We start from the raw sequence: 22,145 nt of genomic DNA, 5'->3' as shown, positions 1-22,145 counted from the left end.
GATGTTGCTCGGCCAGTTACAGTGAGCCTGTGAGAGCAGGTGATTTTACCGTCTGTTACTGTGCTGGCTGTATAACCAACTTTATATCGGTGAACACTCGGCCCTCTAATCCAGTCGTTTGGTCTGGCTTGTTTAGAGGCACGCGGGAGGCGAAGTGACTCGCAAAATTGTACGCCATGTCGGGTCCCTCTCTCGGATTCACTAGTGTGGTAACCACAGAAAGTTGCCGCGACAACAATATTAGGGGATTGACGTAGCTTAGCACCTATAACACAAGGTGAAATTTGCGTTACTCTACCCGTGAATCGGCGTAAAGGATAGAGGTTAAAGTAATGTGGGGCTCATGCTGATCACGTGGGATGTTACGGGAGAAGCTTCCACTGCCTAACATAGATTTCCTCGTTGTTAAGTATATAGGAAGCTTGACAATTTGTTTTCCGTACATGTGCATGCATTTCAACATATTCTAGTAAAATTGGTGGGGGCTGCGTTGGGGTCGGCTACTTGGGTCGGCTGCGGGAAACAGCTCGCGACTGATTCTACCATAGTTTTTAGCATTCGCATTTTCCTTTTCAACTTTGTTTGTGCTTTCTCGAACTCAATTATACCACCAGCGGATTCAGCTTATCGTTCGCTCGCCCCATCCTACTAGTGGGGGGCGCTTCGCAATACAAACACCATGGCGAAAAGCAGCTCATGAATATATTGCCATTGATCCCTGAAGCTCACATGCATGTACTCCCCCTAAGGCATCACTTTGAGGCTCTTTGTATGGTCTTCCTCTCTTTTGTGCGCCTTATGTACGGCACTTGCATGGAACGAGCCTATAATGCCTTCGATTACAAGGTAAAAGGGTGTTGGTTTGTTGTTTATTTGCTCACCAGGCGAGGTAATATGGTGTACCCGATAAGTAGCTATTATTGAAATCTTCACTCACATACATTGTTGACGATGTACATACATGAAATCATCTTAGATGGATTCAAGTCCTACTCCTCGCGGGTGGTGGTGGGACCCCTCCATCCCCAGTTTAACGCCATTACTGGTCTCAACGGTACAGGCAAATCAAATGTACTCGACTCAATCTGCTTTGTCCTTGGGATCTCAAACCACTCTTTGGTGAGCACTATTCGGGCGCGAATTTGCCGCCACGGGATGCTGCTGTACCGATATACCGGGACACCAAGACTTACGTCATTCATGTTCAGGAAACGGGTTAGAAATTTTCTATGCGCGATAGTGAACAAATTTCAAGGCAATTTACCTCAGGTTTGCACGTATGCTACTCGCTGCCCCCAGTTTTTAGCGCTGGGGGTGCCTTCCGCTGTCTTGAGGCTCACAATCTGTTGTTTACACGGTATGTTGTGTATTTTTTGCAGGTTCGCGTTGCTAGGCTGGAGGACTTAGTCTATAAGCAGGGGCAGGCAGGAATAACGAAGGCCACAGTAACCATCAAACTCAAAAATGACCCCAACCAACCAAACAATCCTCTTCCTCCCCCGTACAAGGATATGAGAGAGATCTCCATTACGCGGCAAATCATAATCGGTTCGAACAGCCATAATCGTTTTGCTGATGCGTTCTGAAGAGCCCTCAAGGGACTTCCTTGATTCTTAAGATGCTAACAGCGAAGTGAACTCGAGGGCACCAGAGAGTGGCAATCTGTAGCGCAGCAATTCTATTTTTGCAGCAACAACACAATAGTCTTGTTAGGTGACAATCGTCACACGGTATGCAATGTGTGTCTGTTCGTGGGAATTAGAATGCTGAATGTAGATAGTACGTTTTGGGGATGTATTTTTGATGCATTATTCTTATGTTTCAGTAGATCCGCTGTGTGGCACGTTTCGCTTTGTAGGGGGCAGAGATCGGTACTTACTCAACAGTCGCATCGCGCAGGTGAAAGAAATTCGAGATTTCTTCCAATGTTGCCAACTCAATATCAATAGCCCACATTTCATGATCCAGCAGGGTGAGCCACATAGTAACGAAAAAATGTGAAAGGCCTCTGGAATTTTCCTTCATTTATGACGTGTTGACAATAAGTGTGTCCGTAGTGAAATCCACGAAGTTTCCTTCAGTTGCATGCACGTTCTTTGTGCAGAACGGTCATTGTCTTTCCGTTTTGTCAGGATTTTGTGTGCCCCTAATTGTGCCTGTGTGTGTATGCACGCTTAGGAAAGATTACCAAGGTGATCAACATGAAGCCCAAGGAGCTGCTAGGGCTTATAGAGGAGGTTTCGGGCACTCGGATGTACGAAGTGAAGCGGGCAAACGCGGTCAAGCTTGTGGAAAAGAAAGAGCAGAAACTCATGGAAATACAGAACATCTTATCGGAGGAAATAGAGCCCAATGTACAACGGCTTCAAAAGGAGAAAGCTGATTATCAGAGCTACGTCACCCTGAAGGAAGCATTACAACACTTCCAAAGATTTGACACGGCATACCGCTACTACTGGTCTGCCCCAAGTCACATCGTTCCCGATGTACTTTCCTTTGCTGGCTTTGCGATTTTGTGCACACCGATCTAAAGTCACTGTCTGTGCCATTACGTTAGAGGTTCTTCAATAATTGCGAAATAGTGGGCGGTTTACCGAAGGTTTGTTCTTCACCAGGTAGCAGAAGCCATTTCCTAGGGGCTTGAGCTTGCGGTCAATGTGGAGGAGCGGAGGATTTACGGCTTTAGAATGTGAATGTCATCTGCGCAGTGCAAAACAAACTGTGCAACAAGAGGTAGAGGCCTTTGCCGATCTACAGCGGCAGAGGGCAGCCTTAATGGCGGAGCTACAGGAGGCCGACAGGCAAAAGGACGAGGCTGAACAGCGTCTAGAGGCTCTTCAGGCAACAAGACTGGAGAAGGACGCGCCCCTAAAGGCCTTACGGAAGAAGAAGGAAGAAGGAGAAAAAGTAATGTGGAATTTAATCTTGCACGTGTGCACTAGGCACTGGGGGTTTACTGTGACATCTAGACATGTTCATTGATCCAATATCTGTAGGGCACTGTGGGTCATATGGGGCCACTCTGGCCTGCACAAAGGAACTTTGGGAAGTAGAAATCCATTTTCTGACAATTTTATACAGTCTTGATTTTCACCCCCTATTCTCGTTTGGTCTCTATTCTGTTAATGTCCTCTTCTTTCCTTTCTCGTTGCTTACCTTTTCCAGGCTCTGTCGCGCCTGCAAGCAGACGCCCGTAGCTGCAAGCGGGATCTAGAGATGCTGCACGCTTCTGTTAAAGAGCAGGAGAAGGAGGAGCAACGTCTAGAAAAAGCTCTGGAGGACAGGCGGAACTCGCGGTCAGCGGAGGCAGCGGAAGCTGAGCAGCTGGCAGAGGAAGTCGAGCGGCTCAGAGCTGACCTAAAAGAGAAATCTGAAAAGCTTCAGGCAGTCAGCAGCGGTGGCGTGGGGGGCTCTGGCTCCATTCGGGATTCTCTCAAGACTGGTCGATCAGAGGAAGCCAAGCTAGAGGCTATGGATTTCTCCATTATGCAAGATATCAGCTATCACAAGAATGAGCTCCAGGAATTGATTGCAAAAGACAAAAACGCATCTGCGGTGTGCCAACGCAACAATTTCTTTTTTTGTCTATCCTAATGCTTGTCTTCATCCATTCTGTAGCGGCCGGGTGCAGATCCGCTCTTTTGTTATCGGCGCTGTTGTGTTGCATCCGCAGCGTATTGCCTCACATCTGTCCTTCAGCTGTCAATCCACCTCCTGTCCCCTGCGCTTTCCTCAGGATAGGCACAAAATGGAGAAAAACGTCCAGGAGCAAAGGACTCGTGTAATGGAGCTGAAAGCGCAACTGGAGGCCCTCGAGACCACCGACGGGTCGAGCAAGGAACTCGAGGCGAAGCACACGGAACTTCAGGAGGTAAACAGCTCTGCGGTTGCTCCGTCTAGAGCCAAGAAGGCTTCCTACAATCCCCTTCCTTTGCATTGGCACACTCAGTGGCTCAGCAAACGCCCGTGTTGTTACCCGGTTCGCGCCACTTGGGAAATTGTGTAGACCCTCTGCAAGGCAATTCGTCCATATGCCACCCCTCTGTGGGCGTTGCTGGATGCCCATTCTTACCACTTCCATTCATGTTCTCTACTTCGCACTAACGCCGGGACTGTTGGCTGCTGCCGCAGAGATTTCGTGCGCTATCAGCGGAGGCGCAGGAGGCCCTGCAGGAACTACGGGCGTGGTAAGCTTTTTAGGCTGGGAGTTCCTCTGCCTTCAGTCTTTTTGGGGTCTTCACGAAGAAGCACTGCAAAGCTATTCACTTGTTACGGTTTCGTGTGCGGATGCGCTTCTTCTCTGTAAAGCCCCCAGCTTCCTGGCTATCTTCAGTTGAGTTTCCCAAATATCATTCTCAGGGCCAAGATTGACGTAAAGCTCCCCCGTGAACTAAATCCATCGCGCTTTCTCGGTCAGATCTTTGAGCTGGTATCCATCAAGCGAGAGTTCCTTTCTTACAGCAAAGCCATGCAGGTGAGCTCTGAAACATGAGGAAAGGCTACTTTGATAAAGGATGGAAAAATGCATTTCTAAAAAACGCCCGCATATCTATAAAAGTAAATAACGCTCTGCCCATGAGCCAAAAGCTCTTATTTGCGCTGTGTGCTCGCGGCACCACCGGAATAGCAAGCTTAGCACGTAGGCGCCAGTTTAAAAGGATTAACGAAGGACCTTCAAGCAGTGCTTGCTAGACAGTACAACACGAACGTCTTGCTACCTTTGAGAACGGTACTTTGTTTGCTGGTAGGTCCTTGTGGGGGGCAAGCTCGAGTACATCGTGGTAAAAGACAAAGACGCCAGTAAGTCACATCTGTGTTCATCGCATGCAGAGCTTTCAGAGCACAGGAAGAAAAACCAAAAGAACTACTATGACAACCAAGGCTTTTTTGCAGGCAGCCGAAGTGATGAGGGTACTGAGTGATGGGCGGGCTTGCACGTCTGCTTTTTGTCTTTCAGGTAAAGCCATCTTTAAGGAGAACGGCTTTGCCTATGGCCGGCGTAGAGTGACACTCCTGCCTTTGTCGGACTGCCACGTCGGCAGAGTGTGCGACGCCCAAGTGGGGAAACGGAATAACTCACTAATGCTCTAAGATATTCAGCATCCGAGTTGTGGAAGTGCTGCCATGGGCCGGGTCTGGAAGTCTTCCGAGAAAGGCTGTCGATGACTGCTTGGGAGTGCAATAGGGAGCCTTTAAACGAGGCATCCCTGTCTGCTGTGTGCATGTGTGTATAGGCATTAGCAGCGAATCGACGCCTTCTGGGTCTCCCGCCAGACGATGTGAAGGGCGTGTTGCGCTGCTTGGACATGGTGGAGTGCGTCCATACTGCTCAGATATATCCTATTCTACATATTACAGCCCTTTTGTTGCCGGTCCTTGCCGTTTTATGGGGATACCTGCTGGACTCCGATTCGGCTTTTCCTTTAGCCGTCCGTATCACCTGTGGGCTTCCGTTGCGTTGTGGCCTACATTTGAGCCAAGCCACCTAAAGCTGTGAGGCTAGCTATGAAGCCAAGATCCCTACTCTGATTCTTATTTTCCTACTTGAACTTTCCGTAGGTTCGACCCCCATAAGCATACCAAAGTGGCAGAGTACGCTTTCGGAGGAGGCTTGATATGCCGCACAGCTGCCATGGCACAGAAGGTACGCTTCGCCGTTCTGCCTCTGCGCAACACCCCTGTCGTGCCCCTCCCTCTCCGCAAAATATGTGCTCTGCATGCGCATAAAAGTGCACTTAGCGCGTAGTAGGCCATTAACGAGTTCGCGTCTCTGGGTTGTGAAGAAGCCTACTGTGTGTGCGTAATGCCACCACCCGTCGCTCCGATGCGACCCACTTTTCCCTGCTCTGTCCCAGATAACGTATCAAAAGAACTATCGACTGGCCTTTCCTACGGCCACTGAAGAGGGAGATGTCTTCCAGACAGGAGGCATCATGGCGGGAGGCAGCGTGCGAGACGTACGACAAACGATGCTCTCGTGGAAGGTCAGGTCTACACAATAGGCCGAAGGGCGAGGTGCAAGAACATGCCTCTGTTTTCTATGCATGTATAGAGTTACACAGTAGAAAGGTCTGCCAAGGAATTAAACAGGATCACCACTAAAACATTAAATACTACCATTTTCTTTCGGTGTTCTTCCGCGGACGTTTCGGTTTGTAGCATGTGGCATTCCCTGCAGCTTGTCTCATAAAGCTTTGGTTTACTCGTTTGTGCCTCTCTGCAGCGCTATAAAGATGCAGCGGAGGCAGCAGACGAGGTTGCAGCCCGAATCAGGCAAGCCAACTGCAGGCCCTAGTGGACCTACGGAGGTCCGATTCGTGCCTGCCACGAGCTCCGAAATAGCCAGCAAATAAAGCCGCCCGTCTAACTTAGAGGTCATTCATGCACGTAATATGGTATATGGTAATCGCCCTTGTACTTCTTACCTACAAACAATTACAACTGCTGCTTGCGACCCTATTGTTTTCTCAGAACGCTAGAGGCAGAACTGGCTCCTATTCAGGCTCGTGCAGCGCAGTCAGCGAGCCTTCTGAAGAGCCTCCGTCTGGCCGAAAACCAGCTGCAAAATACGGAGGTACCTTTACTGACCTTCCCTTGTGGACCTTGCTCTACCCGCCGTTCATGCGTTACGGGCAAACGGGGTGGTTGGTCTTTGCTTGTCGATCCAAGTGGCAATCAGATGTGGATTTGAAAGGGGCTGTGTTTGGTGAAAACTATTGCAGCGCTTACTCAGCAGCAGTGACGCAGGCTCTTGCCGTGCCCGGATTGAAGAACTGGGCAAACTGCTCGAGGAAAAAGAACAGCTGCGAAAAGAGGTGACTGAAAAACGGAAAGGGGTGCAGAAAACCATAAAGCAGCTGGAGGCTGAGATTTACGATCTTGAGACAAACAAGGACAAAATTGTGCGTCTGCACGTACACTCATAGCCAACCTCTTAAAATGTCACTCGAATAAAAGTGTTAGAGGCAGGAAGCGTTCAGCAGGGAAGTGCAATCTTTCTTACAACATCCGTCACGCACGAAATGGTCCATTAGCTCTTTCCCTGGCGCGAGCCTCAGTTTCTTCTCGTGATTTCTCGTTTTTATTTCGAATATGAGCCTCTTTTCTCAGGAAGCTGCCCTCAACAAAACGGTGAAGTCTCTGCGTTCTCAGCTGAAGTGCTCCGAGAACCGCCTTGAGAAGCTGCATCTGGTAAGCATCTGTGGGGCAGGGTTTCGTATCCTTTGACGTAAAAGCTGGCCAGCGCTTTGTGGTAAGCCGACCTGTATGTCCCCTCAATGTGTGTTGTGGCCGCTGCAGAAAACGGGAGATGTGCGCCTCCAGCTGCAGACCATGCAGCAGGAGCTCGAGGGAGCCCGCAGCGATTTGGCTGCACGTAGGGAAAAGGTGCAAGTGCAGCAGCAGCAACTCGATAAGAAAAATACTGATATAGAGAAAAAGGTAACGTTTGCTTTAATAGGACATACTATTAAATCTAAGTAATCAGAATTTCCGGCATTGATCGACCACGCTGAGGCCAGCCAAACTGCATTTGGCAATGACCCTCCCAACTGTATTTCCGCCTTGGCGATGATGTGTTGCCTGATCTTTACTTCAAAGCTTTGAAGCCTAAATTAGCTCTACACGCTGGTAATTTGTAGAGAGAGCTTGTATGATTGCGTTCCTGACCATAAAGTTGGCAGAACAACGAGCACTAGAAGCAGAATTACTGCAAAGCGCTGAGGAGGCACAGAAGGAAAATCAGCAGCAGAGTCGGGTCGCGGACTCTTTGAAGAAAATATCCAAAACCAAGGAGGCAAAATCGCTAGCGCTTAAAAAGGTGTGTTACGCCCTGACCTTGCTCCTGGTGCGCACTTCAACATATAGATAGGCTTCGATGCATGTGCACGGCCGATGCATCGAAGGTGGCCTTGTTAACAGCGTCGTTTCCTCGAAATATAGGGTGGGGCTTTTCTTGAACTCCCTGCACAATATTGCCTGCGGGTATATCATAGTTTCTAAGTATCAGTGTCATTGTTGTTGGTTGGTTCACATCCTTAAATCCGACGACCGCATTTTTGTAGACATCCTTTGCAGTGTCACTGCCGCATTGTCGTGCTCAGCTTGATCTCGAAGCGGAGGATCGTGAAAAGACGCTTTCTGCAACACGAGGCGTGCGTTTATAGCTAGCAGCCTAGAAAGCTTGAGAAACCTTTATATGCATTGTCGCCTTTATTTACATAACACTCGTGACCCAACTGCACGTTTGCGGCCTGCAAAATACCCCTCTGGAACTCTTTGTATGTGCATGAATGTTGAGTTTTTGTAGAGTATTATGTATTATTCCGACGTATGTTTAAAAACCTTATTGTGCATTTGCGTGCAAAATCACAGGAAGTGAAGCAGCTGCTTGCGGTGCATGAATGGCTCCTTGCTGAGGAACCCAAATTCAATCAAACGGGTACACCCTACGACTTTAAACAGCTGCGGCCAGAGAGTAAGTGTGGCACCATTTGTCTTATGCGTTAGTCCATTTTACATGTAAGTGGCCCTCAGTTTTTGTCTGTTTTCTCCAGTAAGCCAATTTAATTTGCCATCTCCGTGTGCATGTGCACATGGGGCATTGTTATGGGCAAGTATGTACATACGCGACTTTTGCATCACTTACTCACTGTGCCTTTCTGTCTTTGGCGTTGCAGCCGCTCGCCAGCGCATTCACCAGTTAAAATCTGATATAGACAGGCTAGGCAACAGCATAAACAGTTCCGCTGGAATGATGCTTGAAAAGACAGAGGCTGAGCTGCAAACTCTTTTACACCGCAAGGCGCAAGTAGAGGCGGATCGGGTACGGCCGGGCTTATCTTGACTGTTATAATTCATCTGAGCGCTTGTGTACTATCCGATCTGAGGATCGACACATTGTAATACGCGCATTTAAAAACTTATGCGCAATCTAGAATAGGTACATTGTTTTCAAAGGGTCCAAAACGCATTGTGACCCAGACTGTACCATTGAGAGATATTCGATGTCCTACAATGCCTTTCTAGGAGAAGATCAGAGAAGTAATCGCTTCCTTGGATGAAAAAAAACAGAATTCTCTAAGGAATGCATGGCGCCTCGTTGACGGGAACTTCTCAACAATCTTCGAACAACTCCTGCCCAACGCGCAGGCTAAATTGGTGCAGATGGACTCAGAAGACTTGGAGAAAGGACTGGAAATGAAGGTGAATGAATCTTGAGCTGCTTTCATGGGTAAACCGGCAGAAAATTCTGTGTAAGGGGGTTTGGACGGTGCATGTGATTAGTTATGTGTGCGCCAAGTACGATCCTGCGGGCCATATGCCGTCCTACTGCAATGATATGTGCATTTAGCAGACTACACAACAAGTGTTTGCTCTGCGTAGTTGAAAGTGTGATGATAGGATTCACGCGGCCAAGGGAGCCGGCTTAAATGCTCCTGCCAGATAGTTCTACTCGTCCGTGTTTCGCGGTTCCTCGTACCAACACAGTGGGTACGCCAGGTTTTAATGATTCCGCCTTGATTCGTCACTGTGCGTTGAGCGCAGATAGCCTTTCATCATAAGTGGAAGGAATCTTTATCGGAATTGTCTGGAGGACAGCGATCACTTTTGGCGCTTTCTCTGATTCTGGCTCTTCTCAAGGTCAAGCCAGCTCCCGTGTACATTCTCGACGAAGTCGACGCTGCCTTGGATCTCTCACATACACAAAATATCGGTATATTTCCACGAGCAAACATCCATTGAACTCGCCGAACTTTAAGCGTCTTGGAATGCGGGTAGAGTTATTACATGCATTCGCATGAAGTAGCTGCGCCCTCCTTGCGTCTCGGCACCATCGTGGCAACTGGAAGTGTCCGGAGAAGCAGCTTACTGTTTTTTTTGCGCAGGCAGCATGATAAAGACACAGTTCCCCACATCACAGTTCATCATTGTTTCACTAAAGGAAGGGATGTTTTCGCATGCGGATGTTCTCTTTCGGTAGGCCGATTTCTCGAGCAATGAATTCATACCTAGTCCTCAACTTAGATGCAAACCTCTGCCAGCATTGCATCTACGGAGCACATCCCTCTGAACAAATGCAAAAGTTATTTCTCTATGCTTTTTCTATATTTATCATGTTCGGCTGTTCTCCGTAGGACGCGGCTGGTTGACGGGACTTCTGGGGTGGAGCGTCATGCTTTGGCTGACAGAATTGACCCTCAGAAGGGCACCACATTGCCCGTAGGGGGTCCCTCTCGCAAGCGAAGCCGCAAAGCAGCGGCAATCGAGAGTCGGACTGATGAATCCGAGTGATATGATATTCAAAACCCGTTTCAAGAAAGGCATTTTCCATTGGGTCGGGAATGTGCCATGCGCGTACCGCAGCAAACAGTGGACTACGCGCTCTCACTCTAGTTGCGAGTAGGTACAAGCTTAATATTAGCAGCTAATTATATCTCTTCTTTCTGCTGGCGGAGTTTTTGCGAGGAAACGGCGAAAGCGCCTAAATCACTTATTCCCCGTGTAAAACTAATGTACCCAGCCCACCTAGCTAAAGGCACTAGTAATAGAGTATGAAACTTCACTACACCTTGAAGCTCCACCGTGTGGAGGCTTCGGTTTGTCTTATTACTGAACCACAGCTCAAGGATAATCAATTAACCTTAGAAATTGTTCACGCTTGAGTACCTGTGCCCGCATGAGTGAGGGCATCTTGCCGCTGTTGGCAACTGCGAACCTTTTATAAAGCCGCATTGGCTTTCTTTCTACAAGAAAGAACTGCAGCCTGTGCAAGGAGTGAAGTGAGGCTCATTCAGAGGGAAGTCAATGAAGAACACGATGAAACGACTTCGCCGTAGAACAGGTTGTTTGGATGGCAAGAATAGCGGTAATGGGTGTTGTGGAATGGGATGCTCTCTGGTGTAGTGAATCGCCTCGAATGACATAAGCCATACTAGCAACTTGGACGTCTTGCACCACATGTTTGCCGTCAAAAGAGCTCCTTGGGTAGCCACCAGGGAGAATAGCGCTTCATGGGCCAGAATCACGCCAGTTCAGTTTACATTCAGAGGGTCCATATGGTGATCAGGTGAGCACCGAACAATCGGATGATGGGGAGTGGTCCAAGCCCTGCGTGGCACTTCGGAGAGGGGCATGGCTTCGTGCTGAAGAGGCGGATTAGTTCTGGTCAGCTCGTGAAAGGAGCCCGCCTAGATTAGTATCAACAGAGATAACGGGAGCGGTCGTGGTGGGGACCGTGACAGTGCCGTTGACAATGCCATTGCCAGGGACAGCGCCTCCGCCATTGATAGGGAGGAGGTAGACAGGGGGAGGAGGAGGAGGACGAGGATGATGATGATGATGATGATCAGGATAAGGATGGGGATAAGGATGAGGATAAGGATGAGGAGGAGGAGGAGGAGGTGGGGTAGGAACAGAGACAGGAACCGGAACGATGAACTTCGCAAGCTTAGCGGCGACTAGAGCGTTCAGGGGGAAAAAGAGACGCGGCTCTGCGTTCGGATCTTCCTGAACGGCGACGATTTCACTGGGGTTTAGCTCAACCGCGACTTGGGGAGAAGTTTCTTCCGCAGCGACCGCCGCGCAGGCTACCAGCCCGACGATAGTGCTAAAAACGGTCTTCATTGTCTTTAGGGAAATTCGGTTCGAACCTCAGTAAAAGATACCAGTTTTACTTCGACTGTAATCATTTATATTGTGAAGAGCACCATTAGTTGCATTAGGATCGTTTTTTGACCAGGGTGCCATTAAAGCTGGCAGTACTGGGCGGGTGTCGCTCCTCGGGTGACCTTTCGCCGCGCTAGTTCGCTCCCGTCTCCCTATTCTATCGTTCATTGCTTTGCTTGAGCTACCTTTTGCTTTTTAAGACTAACGGCACGTTCTTAGAGATTCGTTACTGATACGAACAACTGTGCTAAATGTGTGATTCTGCTTATGTGCTCTACTGTTTTGGTCCGTTGGTGGCAAACTGCTGTTCTTCGGGAGCTATTCAAAAGGCCTTTGGAAGGAAGCCCACTAACGCGGGAGAGAAAACCTTAATTTGCCCTTTTGGTGCTCAAATATGACTTCGAAATCATTCTCTTGAGGACGCTTCGTTTTTTGTCTAAACAAAATACTGCAGCCATTCGAGAGGGTCAGCTGAAACGCATTTTGCATTGCTGTACGGATCCCGGAGGAAGCAGCAGTCCGAAACGCGCCCCTTTTACACATTTGTAGTGTGTTAAATTAGAAAGCTGACTCATTCGCCAGCATTTTTACAAGGCTAAAACAAAAAGATTAACCCCTATAGTTGGCTAAGCACAGGCTTAAAGCAGTAGCTGAGATGCGGCCTGAATTTCGCGTCCAAACTGGACCTTCAGTCACAATCTCTCAGCATTAGCTCGCCCAACCTTTGCAATGCCTAGTCTGTGAAAAAACGTCAGTACACGTCGTTCATTCTCTTCACTTTTGGCACAAAGTATTTGAGATGACCAGCCGTTCAAAAAACTAATGAATAGTGGAATTCCATACAATCAAAAGTCAGGGTGTGTCTCTTCACTATTACGCATGTACGTTCACTCCAATATAAACAAGTCCCGACGGCCAATGCCTTAAATTCTCATTTCCTTGTTCACAGCTCAATCCATTTAAATGACACGAAGTCTATTATTAGCCCCCCCCAAAATTCATAAGGGTGCTTATCTGCGGGTGCATCCCACGGTGAGCGTTTTAATGCGAATTTTCGCTAAGCGGCAGCTGCCCAAAGCTCGCCGCTAGACTGAAAGCATCACGTGGGTAGCGTACTGTTCCGCGAGCTCAGCCACTAGCGGCGTTTCCAGACTCCAACTTCTAGTGTGAAAAACCATATAAGTTGACTCTGAAGCAAAAAAAAACTGTCCTGAGTTTGAGGTTTATTCTTTGTACATAATTCTTATTACTGCACGTCGGCACTTCACTCCCGTCCCTCAAGCGATATAATGGCTCCCTTTCTGTGAGCTAGGATCAAATTGTCACCTGCAAGTGCAAAAAGCTAAAGTGTAGTTTGGCTGCTGCTGACAAACTTTAGACGCTTTAATCGACCATCCACCGATGGATTTGCCATTTTAAAATCTGGGCAGCGGATAGGAATCCTTCCCTCCATGGGTCCATTATAGGATATATGCCACCTGAGAGGCGGATACGGAACAAGCTTGTCACTTTCAGGCAGTCGCGCCCACAGAATACGGCAGTCTTAAAAGCAGGGCAAGAAAACAATCATCAACACAGCAGAGGACCAGTAGAATGGAAATCAAGAACGAAAAGCGCTGTTACCAAAATATTTGCTTTCCCCACAGGCGAAATAATACTGCAAAACTACCAAAAGCTGAAATCATCCAAGAAATTTGAGGTATTCAGCTCAGGCGATTAAAACACCTAGCTCCAGATTTCTCAGGCATCCTTGTTTCTGAACCTGGACTACGCTACTCTTCCTTTAATCACAGTCCATGCGTTAGAGCTCCGTTTCTTTCGTTTACTACTGGAGGGAAGAACTTGATACATACACTTGTTAATGGATCTACATTTACTACTACATGGAGATATGGCTCAACAAGTCAGGATAGCAAGCTGCTCGTAGGAGCGGAGTCTATTCATCGAATCACAATCCATTAGCTCGTGTTTGTGGCCCCAACAGTTTAGGGGTGGTACGGTCCTTCAGAAGTGTATATTCCTTTGAACTGGTTGAAGGGCGGCTCCCAACCTACAATCAAAGTAGAAGTGTAGGCATTCTATCATTCGGCGGGAAAATACGCTTGCTACCGGTACATTCAAGTCAACTTTCCTGCAGCAGCAATGCACCTTTGCTGAACATCCCAACAAGCATCTGAGGAATGGCCGGATAATTGTTCTTAACTACGTAAGGCTACAGATAAGGTTTGCTAACCAGACGTTTTAGACAGAATCACTCGTATACGAGCGAATATCCCACCCATGTGCACTCTATCGGCCAATGTTGTACATCACTCACATCAAAAAAATGACATTAAGGCTAGGTGGACCAACAAATACTTCGAGCGTAGCAGTGCATGCTACCACTAGGACGAATACCTGATGCCTATTCCACACCTGAGGTGCTTTTTTTTTGCCACGTGTCACGGTTGTGCGTATATATAGTATACACCTGAACAAGTAATTGCAGGCGAAAATACCCTGGCACCAACGCTTCCGCCACTCATGGCATTTAGCTAGGAAGCGCAAGAAAGTCGGGTCCCACGAGCACTCCTTAGTAGGCCTCAAAAGAAGCATCTTTAAGAAACATGCCCACTTGTGCTGCTTCATTGCTATCTACATTCGTACGCCGGTGGCTTGTTCCCAGAAGTAATTCTAGCGGTCCAAGGTGCAATCAAACACTTCCTACCACACTACGTAACCGTGAGAATTAGTAAAGGACTCAGTTACAGTAAGACCGAAGGCTGTGCGCATATGGGCTAGACACTATGTTCAACTAGCTGTGGATGCCTGAAGTATTTAGTGGGTCGGGCTACGCGCACCCTAGTCGACACGCCCTCAAGATGGCTACACTCCGAGGTGGGCGGGCAGGGGAAGGGCGGAGTCCTTCATCGAGACGCTCAATCGCTTTCTACCACGCTTTCATTAAATCTGGAGGAAGGCGTAACTCTAGGGAGACCCTAGATGAATCAACACACAGCCCGCTACAAGCACCACACCTGCAGTCCCATGGCCAACTGCGCACGGCCATGCTTACTCTAACGATTAAGAAAGAGCTTGTATATCGAGTGTGCGCCACCGCGAATGCATAGATTAGTATATATTGCCTAAAAAGTAAATACAGAGGGACTATTGGTTGTACGGCTGCTAGAGTATGTGTTCGACGACCTATTGCGACAGTTTTGGGATCATCTGGGGTATGGAAGCGTTTCACAGGTATCTACCTAGGGTACCTACTTGTTTCTTTAAGTTGAGGGGAGACTGACTGCCTGAGACATAGACATCATCGGGTTTTGCTATGGGGATCAGTGGCATTGCCTGCTCGCGCCGTCCTGAGCCTAGAATTCCCCTTCTGCATTGAAAAGCCTTCACAATAAGGCTAAACAGACATTAAATATTGGTAGTTATTATTGGAAAGGAAAAGACAACCGCAATGCCATAAGTTCTTTGAGGATATCTCTGCTTGCGTGGATGGATGCACAAGCAGCAGCCCCCCTGCCGTGTGGCTGCAGCTGGCTGAGTCTGTTGCATGTACACCATCAGGGCCACTACCGCCTCTAATGATTTAACCCCTTCCATATTCCGATTTGTTAGTGAAAGTATTTTCGGTGTAAGCTCGGGGCTGTAGCGTTCGACGAGATGTGCAGGCCCCCCTGCCAGCGCTGCCCTGTGGTATAAATGGGTGACCCCTTGTTTCCCTCGACCGACCCCCTTTTTGTTCACTTTGTTGCATGGGTAAGGAGTGCAAAGTCCGTAGACCTGGCCCTCTTCACCTACCCTTTTTGCTCGCGGGCGGTGGGCAGGGCCCACCCCCAGCTTGAGTGCAATGCAGCGGATGCTGGGAGGTCCCACCCGCGAGCCATCTTTCCCCGGGGGCGCAGGGGCCCCCTGGGCCTTCGTTGAAGGCCCCCACGCCACCAGTGGGGCACTGAATGCCTCACAGTCTCCTCATGGAGGGAATCCCCTCTCCTGCATCGGAGGTGGCTGGCCAGCAGCTGCCGGGCCCAAGAGGATCTCCTCAGGCGTGTTGGGGCTTTAACGGCGTTACGTCGCTAATGGGGCGCGCGCAGGCTTTGCCTGGTACGCCGTCTCAGACTCCGCCGTTGCCACGAGGCCCTCAGGCTCTATTGCCGTCTGCCGCGGGGGTTACAGCCCAAGTAGCGGCGGCTGCTGCGCGGCTGTCAATAGCGTCTGCAGCGCTCCAGTCTGCCGCTGCGGAGCGTGCTGGGCTTCACCATGCATGCCCTGGATTTCCTCCAAGTGCTCCGGGCCGTCCGTGGAATAGGGGCCCCCTGGGCGCCCAGCGGGCTGTAGGGGCCCCCCTTGGACTTGTTTCCCCCCTTTACACAGCTTCTACCGATGTTTCTTTGGGCCTGAGGGGCCCCAATGCAGCCTTGCCTTTTCTTGGAGGGTCTTTGGCAGCGGGCGCCCCAAGAGGCCCCCAGACAGGCGCCAAGTGGACGTGCTTCCCCCCCCCGGGGGCCCCTTTGGGCGTACCCCCCACAGAGGCCCCTCTACCTTTCAGTAGGGGGGCTTTCGTATCGAATCGTGATGTGCAGACTCATCAGGTGGCGCCTCCCGCTCTGCCGCCGTCTAGAGAATCGACAACAGGAGCCTCCTCAGCGTCCATTGAAACAGCAGGGTCAGCAGCTGAGGCACAAGCAGTTACAGAAGCCGTATCGGGTTCACGAGGCAATCTAGATTCCGGTAGAGTAGAACAGTTGTTGCGCTGCCTTAGCCGCGGACTAGAACCCAGCTGTCTTCCAGCAGAAGCCCCCTATGACGTGTCTGTTGGGCGGGCTTTTATGGGAGGTAAGGCAGATTCCTCAGGTGTGCTTGAGCAGCTGCCGAGCGCTGCAGCAAAAGCAGCTGCAGTACATGCGGAAAAGGCCTCCTCGGATCTCTCTGCGGGGCTCATGTTTTCCCAGCATGGCAATCCCCCGTTACACCCACTGCAAAACCAGCAGCAGCACCAGCAGGGGAAGCATCTACGGCAGCAGTTGCAGCAGCAACAGCAACATCTGCAACAGCAGCAACAGTTGCAGCAGCAACAGCTTCTGCAGCTGCAACAATTGCTACAGCATCAGCATCTTTTGCAGCAACAGCAGCAGCAACAGCAGAAACAAAAAAGGCAGCAGCCGCAGCAGCAGCAACTGCAGCAGCTTCTGCATCTGCAGCAGTTACAGCAGCAGCAGCTGTTATTGCAGCCACAGCAACCACAACAGCGCTTGCAGCTGCTGCAGAAGCAGATGCATTTGCTTCGCCAGCAGCATCACGAGCAGCAACTGGAGCAGCTCCAACAGCAGCAAGATCAGCTGCTTCGACTCCCACTGAGCCCACACCTGCCTCACTCGTATCCCGAGCAGCTGCTGCAGCACCACGCACATCAGCAGCAGCAGCAGCCGCGGGTACAGCAGCAGCCTCCGGGCTCGAAGCTGCAGAAGCATGATGCATCTCAAGAGTGGAAAGAACTTCTGCAGCAGCAGCAGCAGCAGCAGCAGCAGCAGCAGCAGCCAGCGTCACACGTTACGTCTGAGGAGGCCGCATCTGAAGCTGCAGCTCCAGCTCCTCTGCATGCAGCTACAGCGCATGCTGCGCAGGCTGATGGAGAATCTGCTGACGCTGGAACTGCGGAGGCGCCCACATCTAAGGGCAAGTTTTGCTGTGCTCCTTGGGGGAGGGGCCCCTGCGACGTCTGCAACAGCGCCGGTGGCTGTGATGGGCTGCAGCGTGAGGCCCCCCATGGCTCATGTGAGGCCCCCTCCCTCCGCTGCCGCCACGAGGCCTCTATGGGCCCCTACGGGCGTCGAGGGGCCCTCTCTGGGCCCCCAGGGGAAGGCTGGGCAGCGGCGAGGGAGGCGCTATTGCAAGTTTCTGCACGCGTTGCGACGGCTCCTGCCTGTAGCCCACAGTCGCTCTTATATGGATGGGGCAGCTACCGGAAGACTCCCGGTGTAGGACTGCATGCTCGAGGCAACGGGGGGGGGGGGCCAGAGCCTGAAGGAGCCTCGGCTTTACTGCAGCGAGTTGCCTCCATGTCCGACGCTCTGGACGTGGTGGCAGGAGAAGAAGCCACGAAAACGCGTTTAGCAGTTAGCCGGCTGGGGCTTGCAGGGTGTGACGCTGCGGGCGCGACAGAAGGGACAAACGGAGCGACGAACGTAGCGGCGAAGAGCTTGGAGGAGCTCTTGGGTTCAGCCGAGCGAGAGTCGAGAGCGTTCTTCGAAGAATGTAGCAGATGCGCAGAAGCTGTGAGCCTGCACAAGGCCCAATCTGCCGCTCTAGCAGTGAGAAACGGACTTTTGAAACGCAACGGGCAGCGGCAGGAGGATCGGCAAGATGCAGCAGAGGGGGCGTGTGGCTCTGTATCTGCGTCAGGCCTTGCAGGCACCGGCGGTCCAGAAGTGTCAGGAGCGGAGAGTGCATCACCAGCGCCTGCAGGATCTGCGGGGGGGGGACTAGGAACTGCAGCTTTTGGAGACGAGGCTGCAGCAGCGTCTTCGGCAGACGAAGAGGTGCTAGGGCAGTTTACCTGTTGCATCGCCTCTAAGCTTGCTGCTGAGGGTGCAGCGGTAGCAGAGGCCCTTGAATGCATATATGATTCTCTCGCCGATTGCTGCCCCGTTATAGGGTCCAAACGTGGGGCAGCAAGAGGGGCCTCCCCTGCGACGCAGCAGGTTACAGTGGTAGAAGGCGGTGCTTCGCTGCCAGCAGCAACCCTGGAGCAAGAAGCTGCAGCACCAGCATCCCCATCGGAGAGGCCGTTGAGTCTTCGGCGTCGGGGTGTGCGAGGTCTGCATTGTCCTCTCCCCCTTATTAGGACGATTCCAGTTTTCCTCAGAGGCATGGAGCAAGACTGCCAAGCCAGCGAGCCCTTAGGAGATGACTTGGGTAGTGCGGAGGGGCACCTTAAGCAGGCCTCGAATTTGGCGATTCCAACGCATGAAATAAGTGAGGCCCCTTTGAAGCCCGACTTGAGCCTTCTCGCAGCTGGGGCTGCATGCGAATCGGAAGTTGCAGAGGCAGCGGCAGGGGGTACGACGGCTGACCAGGTCCCTCCCTCCGCGGAGTGCAGTGGTGCAGACAACGCTGCGCGCTCACGGGATGCAGCTTGCCCCCCGAGCCACAGCCCTCGACGATTTGAGGAAGTTGCTCTGCTGCTTCTGCAGCAAGCGCTTTCAGCGCCTCGGCGAGCCGCCGAGCTGTGTCGGTACATGCAGCAGTTGAGAGGGGCAGCTGCGAGGCTTATGGCCACGGAGCAGCCGCAGCAACCCGACGCGTTGCAGCAGCGCGGCGAGCCATCACAGCAGCAGCGAGAGGAAACTGCGCATCCACCGACGCAGGAGGGGGCTCCAGCTGCTGCCGCGCTTCTTGAAGCAGCGGCAACTATAGATCGCCGTCTCTCCAAGGGGCTGTGCTGCCTGCAGAGGGGCCTTGATGAAGTCTTTTATGCGTTTCTCGCGAACACTCAAGCAGTCCTTCTGCCGCAATGCGTTTTCTCCCTGACGCCGCCGCGCTCCCCAAGGCACTTGCGGAGGAATTTCGGGGGCTTTGGGGGCCGTGTGCCTTTCAAGGGCTGCCCAGGGACGGCCGAGCCTCACTCTTCGAGCAACCGGAAGGCAGCCTCTGTGGAGGATAAGAGTGGCGGCGTAGCCAGGCGCAACCGCGTCGGTACCAGCAGCGCTACTAGCAGGTCTGTGCCTCCGGGGGCGATGGGATTTCCTCCTGCGGAGAGTCTCCCTGAAGCCTTTGACCGATCGAGAACCCCTGAGGGCCCTCAGGCGGGCCCCCCGCCGGAAGCCTTGGGCAAGCTCTCACTGTCGCACATAGTCTACAGGAGTCTTATGGGGCCGTCCGCCCCCAAAGGGAGGGGTATTAAGCGGCCAAGGCACACGCTCGCGGGGGATTGCAGCAGCAGGAGCTGCAACAGCAGCGCGGGAGGCAGCCCGCAGGCTACCTGGAGGCAGCAAGGCCCAAAGCGCAGTCCGTGGCTCCTCGTGAAGCAGCAACCGCAGCAGCAGGATCTTCAATCGCAGCACGCGTCCATGCCTGCTGCTCAGCAGCAGCACAGTCCCGTGCAAGACGGCGATATGCTTGAGGCCGATGGCACTTCAGCAGCCTTCACGGCTTCCTCTCCGTCCGCCGCCGCCGCCACTGAAGCTCTTCATCGCGGGTGGGAGTGCCACCAGGTGAAGCAGCGACAGTTCGCCGCAGTGGCCTCTTCTGCGGCCCTTCTCCCGCCGTCTCCAGAGGGCAATGAGCGTCCACTGGGGTGGGATGTGCTTTAGTCTTGAGGGCCTCCTCTGGGGTATGTCTGCCTGGAAAATAGAGTCTGACTACCCTCTCTCCAGAGTATACAAACTATCGCTTTATTGTTTATGAGCCGCCTTGCGACTCCGTTGAAGTGAAGGTGAGCTTCTGTTCTAGTAGCCTCTAGGGGACGGGGGGGGGTTTCACGTGTAGAACGCCCCCGCTACGTCCAGATGTGTTAGGTCTTCGTAGAGGGAGCTGCTTTTATAGCCTCATCACGCTCAGGCTACCAGTGAGTCTTCGAGAACTGCCTGCGCACTAGGAGTGGTACTGACAGAATCGTGAGTTTTCTTGGCTGAAAGTTCACCAGAATTTTGTACTTCAAATCTTTTTCACAAAATCCCCAACAACACGGCGTGCCTATACTCTGTCCCACCAATGTTAAGATACCGGCTTTTTTTCACTACAGCCGAAATGAGCGCTGCTTAGAAAAAAATCAAGAACTGCTTCCCAGCGCTTCCCGGCACACCAACTGCTAGAGTACAGGTGTGCATGAAGCCCCTCCACCACATCTCCAATGGGCACGATTTCGGGCTTCAGCAAGACAACCCCGCAGTGCGTTGTAATTTCATGCCCACTCAGGAGTCTGTAGGCCTAAAAGGACCCCAAGGAGGGGGCATCGCTAGAAAGCGTGCACCTTGCAGCTTCCGTGCTGACAACTGCGGCTCGCTGTTTCTCACAAAATTACGAAAAAATGGCAGCATGGCAGGGACCGTGCCAGAGGCCAAGGGGTGACATTCCGGGGGCTGGAGACAGTCAACAATCCAACTGGGCTGGCTGCTCAGCACTGCACATGCCTTGACTGCTGATGTGGGTTCTTCCACACTGGCAGGATGGGTAGCAGCACCTACGGCAGAAGAAGGCAGATAGGCGCATTGCGCAGGGGGAAGATCCAGTACACGTTAGTAACGCTGCTGAGACCTCCGCTCAAACGAAGTGAATAAGAGAACCTGGCCGTCAGGACGGCCACGGAAAAACGCAGTTCACTTTTCTTTCTGTGAGTCTGTCAATCTTTTCACGTGGTGCCGCCAATTCAATCATTATTTAAGGCAAAGCGTCTCCGATAGGTCGTGTCTCTCTGCCCGGTGTGCCAATGCTTTATCGCCTTCCCTTGCGAGAACGTCGTTTTTTACGTGAATTTCCTGTACTATGGGGGTTTAAAGCAAGAACGCGCAATCCTCGAGTGATATAAGCATGGAGCTTGCGCTGAATGCCCTAAAGGGCTGGGTCTTGAGGGTGGCCCTCATGGCATCCGCCCATTCGGCAGGTTTCCAAGTAGCAGATGCGAATGCATGTATTCGCATGGACAACTATACACAGGCACTCTTGCTATGTATCGTTACATGAACATGGAGCGTGCTGAGCAAGACAGTGCACATCTCGGCGAAGTCATGTTCGTGCTGGGGTTCGCATCCAAATACACCGCTCCATATTGTTCTTCCATGAATATACAGGTGGCTTGGCATATTGCGGACGCAGAAATACGCACAGCAATTTGGAAGACCTACGATATGCAGGAAAGAGGACACCAACATGACATACGCACATGTTTACGAAAGCACATGAGTGTGCGCGCCTCCATTTGTACGAGCTGTTTTCATGCTTGCAAAATAGCTCTGTTACCCCAGTTCTCTGACGATAACATTTCAAGCTAGCAATGCCCTCCCAACTCTGTTAAGCCGTTGTTTCACAATGGACAAGTGTGTGCATTGCACGCTAAATCCGGTTATCCTTCCATACACGCCTCCTTAAGTGACGAGAACATTCAAAGGCTTTTTGCAAAGTTTTAAGTATGCGTAATAGTAAACAGCCCAGGAGACACTTCCATCTAAGCTCCATAGGACATTCCACGCGCATAACGAATCCCTTTGCTTCCAACACAGCCGCGCAACATGTCCTAGCACCGTTTATAGCCGTTTGTAACAATGCTCGTGGCTGCTCCAAATTTTGGTGAGGATACAGAATGGCTGCACCCTTTGTTGGGGGCCCTGTCCTGGGGGGCCCCCTACAGAGGGCCCACCCAAACCCGGGGGCCCCCATTAGTTGGAAGGCCTTGGAACGCTCTGATTCTATTTCACCAGTATTCTTCTGTCCAAATGAGGACAAGCGGGAAGAATTAGTACGAACAGAAGGGGTAGCCCATTGTCTAC

General features: G+C 51.4%; 3 protein-coding genes across 3 annotated transcripts; 1 reads left to right on the top strand and 2 right to left on the bottom strand.

The window, feature by feature from the left end:
• The first annotated feature begins 951 nt into the window (after window positions 1-951).
• On the top strand, window positions 952-10,293 carry LOC34618535 (structural maintenance of chromosomes protein 2). Its single transcript, XM_026338062.1, is given in 27 exon segments — window positions 952-1,119; window positions 1,380-1,548; window positions 1,859-1,972; window positions 2,179-2,458; window positions 2,709-2,907; window positions 3,166-3,555; window positions 3,737-3,871; window positions 4,132-4,187; window positions 4,360-4,503; window positions 4,670-4,800; window positions 4,958-5,058; window positions 5,235-5,314; window positions 5,560-5,644; window positions 5,856-5,984; window positions 6,224-6,273; window positions 6,472-6,574; window positions 6,723-6,902; window positions 7,111-7,191; window positions 7,300-7,440; window positions 7,676-7,819; window positions 8,103-8,153; window positions 8,374-8,476; window positions 8,679-8,824; window positions 9,028-9,204; window positions 9,547-9,715; window positions 9,888-9,978; window positions 10,137-10,293. Coding segments are annotated over 27 exon segments (3,774 nt in total).
• An 864-nt stretch (window positions 10,294-11,157) lies between these two features.
• LOC113147444 (pleckstrin homology-like domain family A member 1) lies at window positions 11,158-11,625 on the bottom strand. The gene has a single exon (XM_026338061.1). The coding sequence runs from the start codon at window positions 11,623-11,625 to the stop codon at window positions 11,158-11,160; it is 468 nt and encodes a 155-aa protein (XP_026193846.1).
• A 4,837-nt stretch (window positions 11,626-16,462) lies between these two features.
• Window positions 16,463-17,139, bottom strand: LOC113147443 (ice-structuring protein 4-like). The gene is made up of 3 exons (XM_026338060.1): window positions 17,028-17,139; window positions 16,795-16,880; window positions 16,463-16,576 (listed from the first exon to the last, which is right to left on the bottom strand). Exons 1-3 carry the CDS (start codon window positions 17,137-17,139, stop codon window positions 16,463-16,465), a joined length of 312 nt encoding a protein of 103 aa, XP_026193845.1.
• Between the last annotated feature and the right edge of the window lie 5,006 nt (window positions 17,140-22,145).

This window comes from Cyclospora cayetanensis, unplaced genomic scaffold (assembly GCF_002999335.1).
Source record: "Cyclospora cayetanensis isolate NF1_C8 unplaced genomic scaffold, CcayRef3 CcayRef3_contig_225, whole genome shotgun sequence".
Lineage (NCBI taxonomy): Eukaryota > Apicomplexa > Conoidasida > Eucoccidiorida > Eimeriidae > Cyclospora > Cyclospora cayetanensis.
This window is presented reverse-complemented; position numbering and strand designations above follow the sequence as displayed.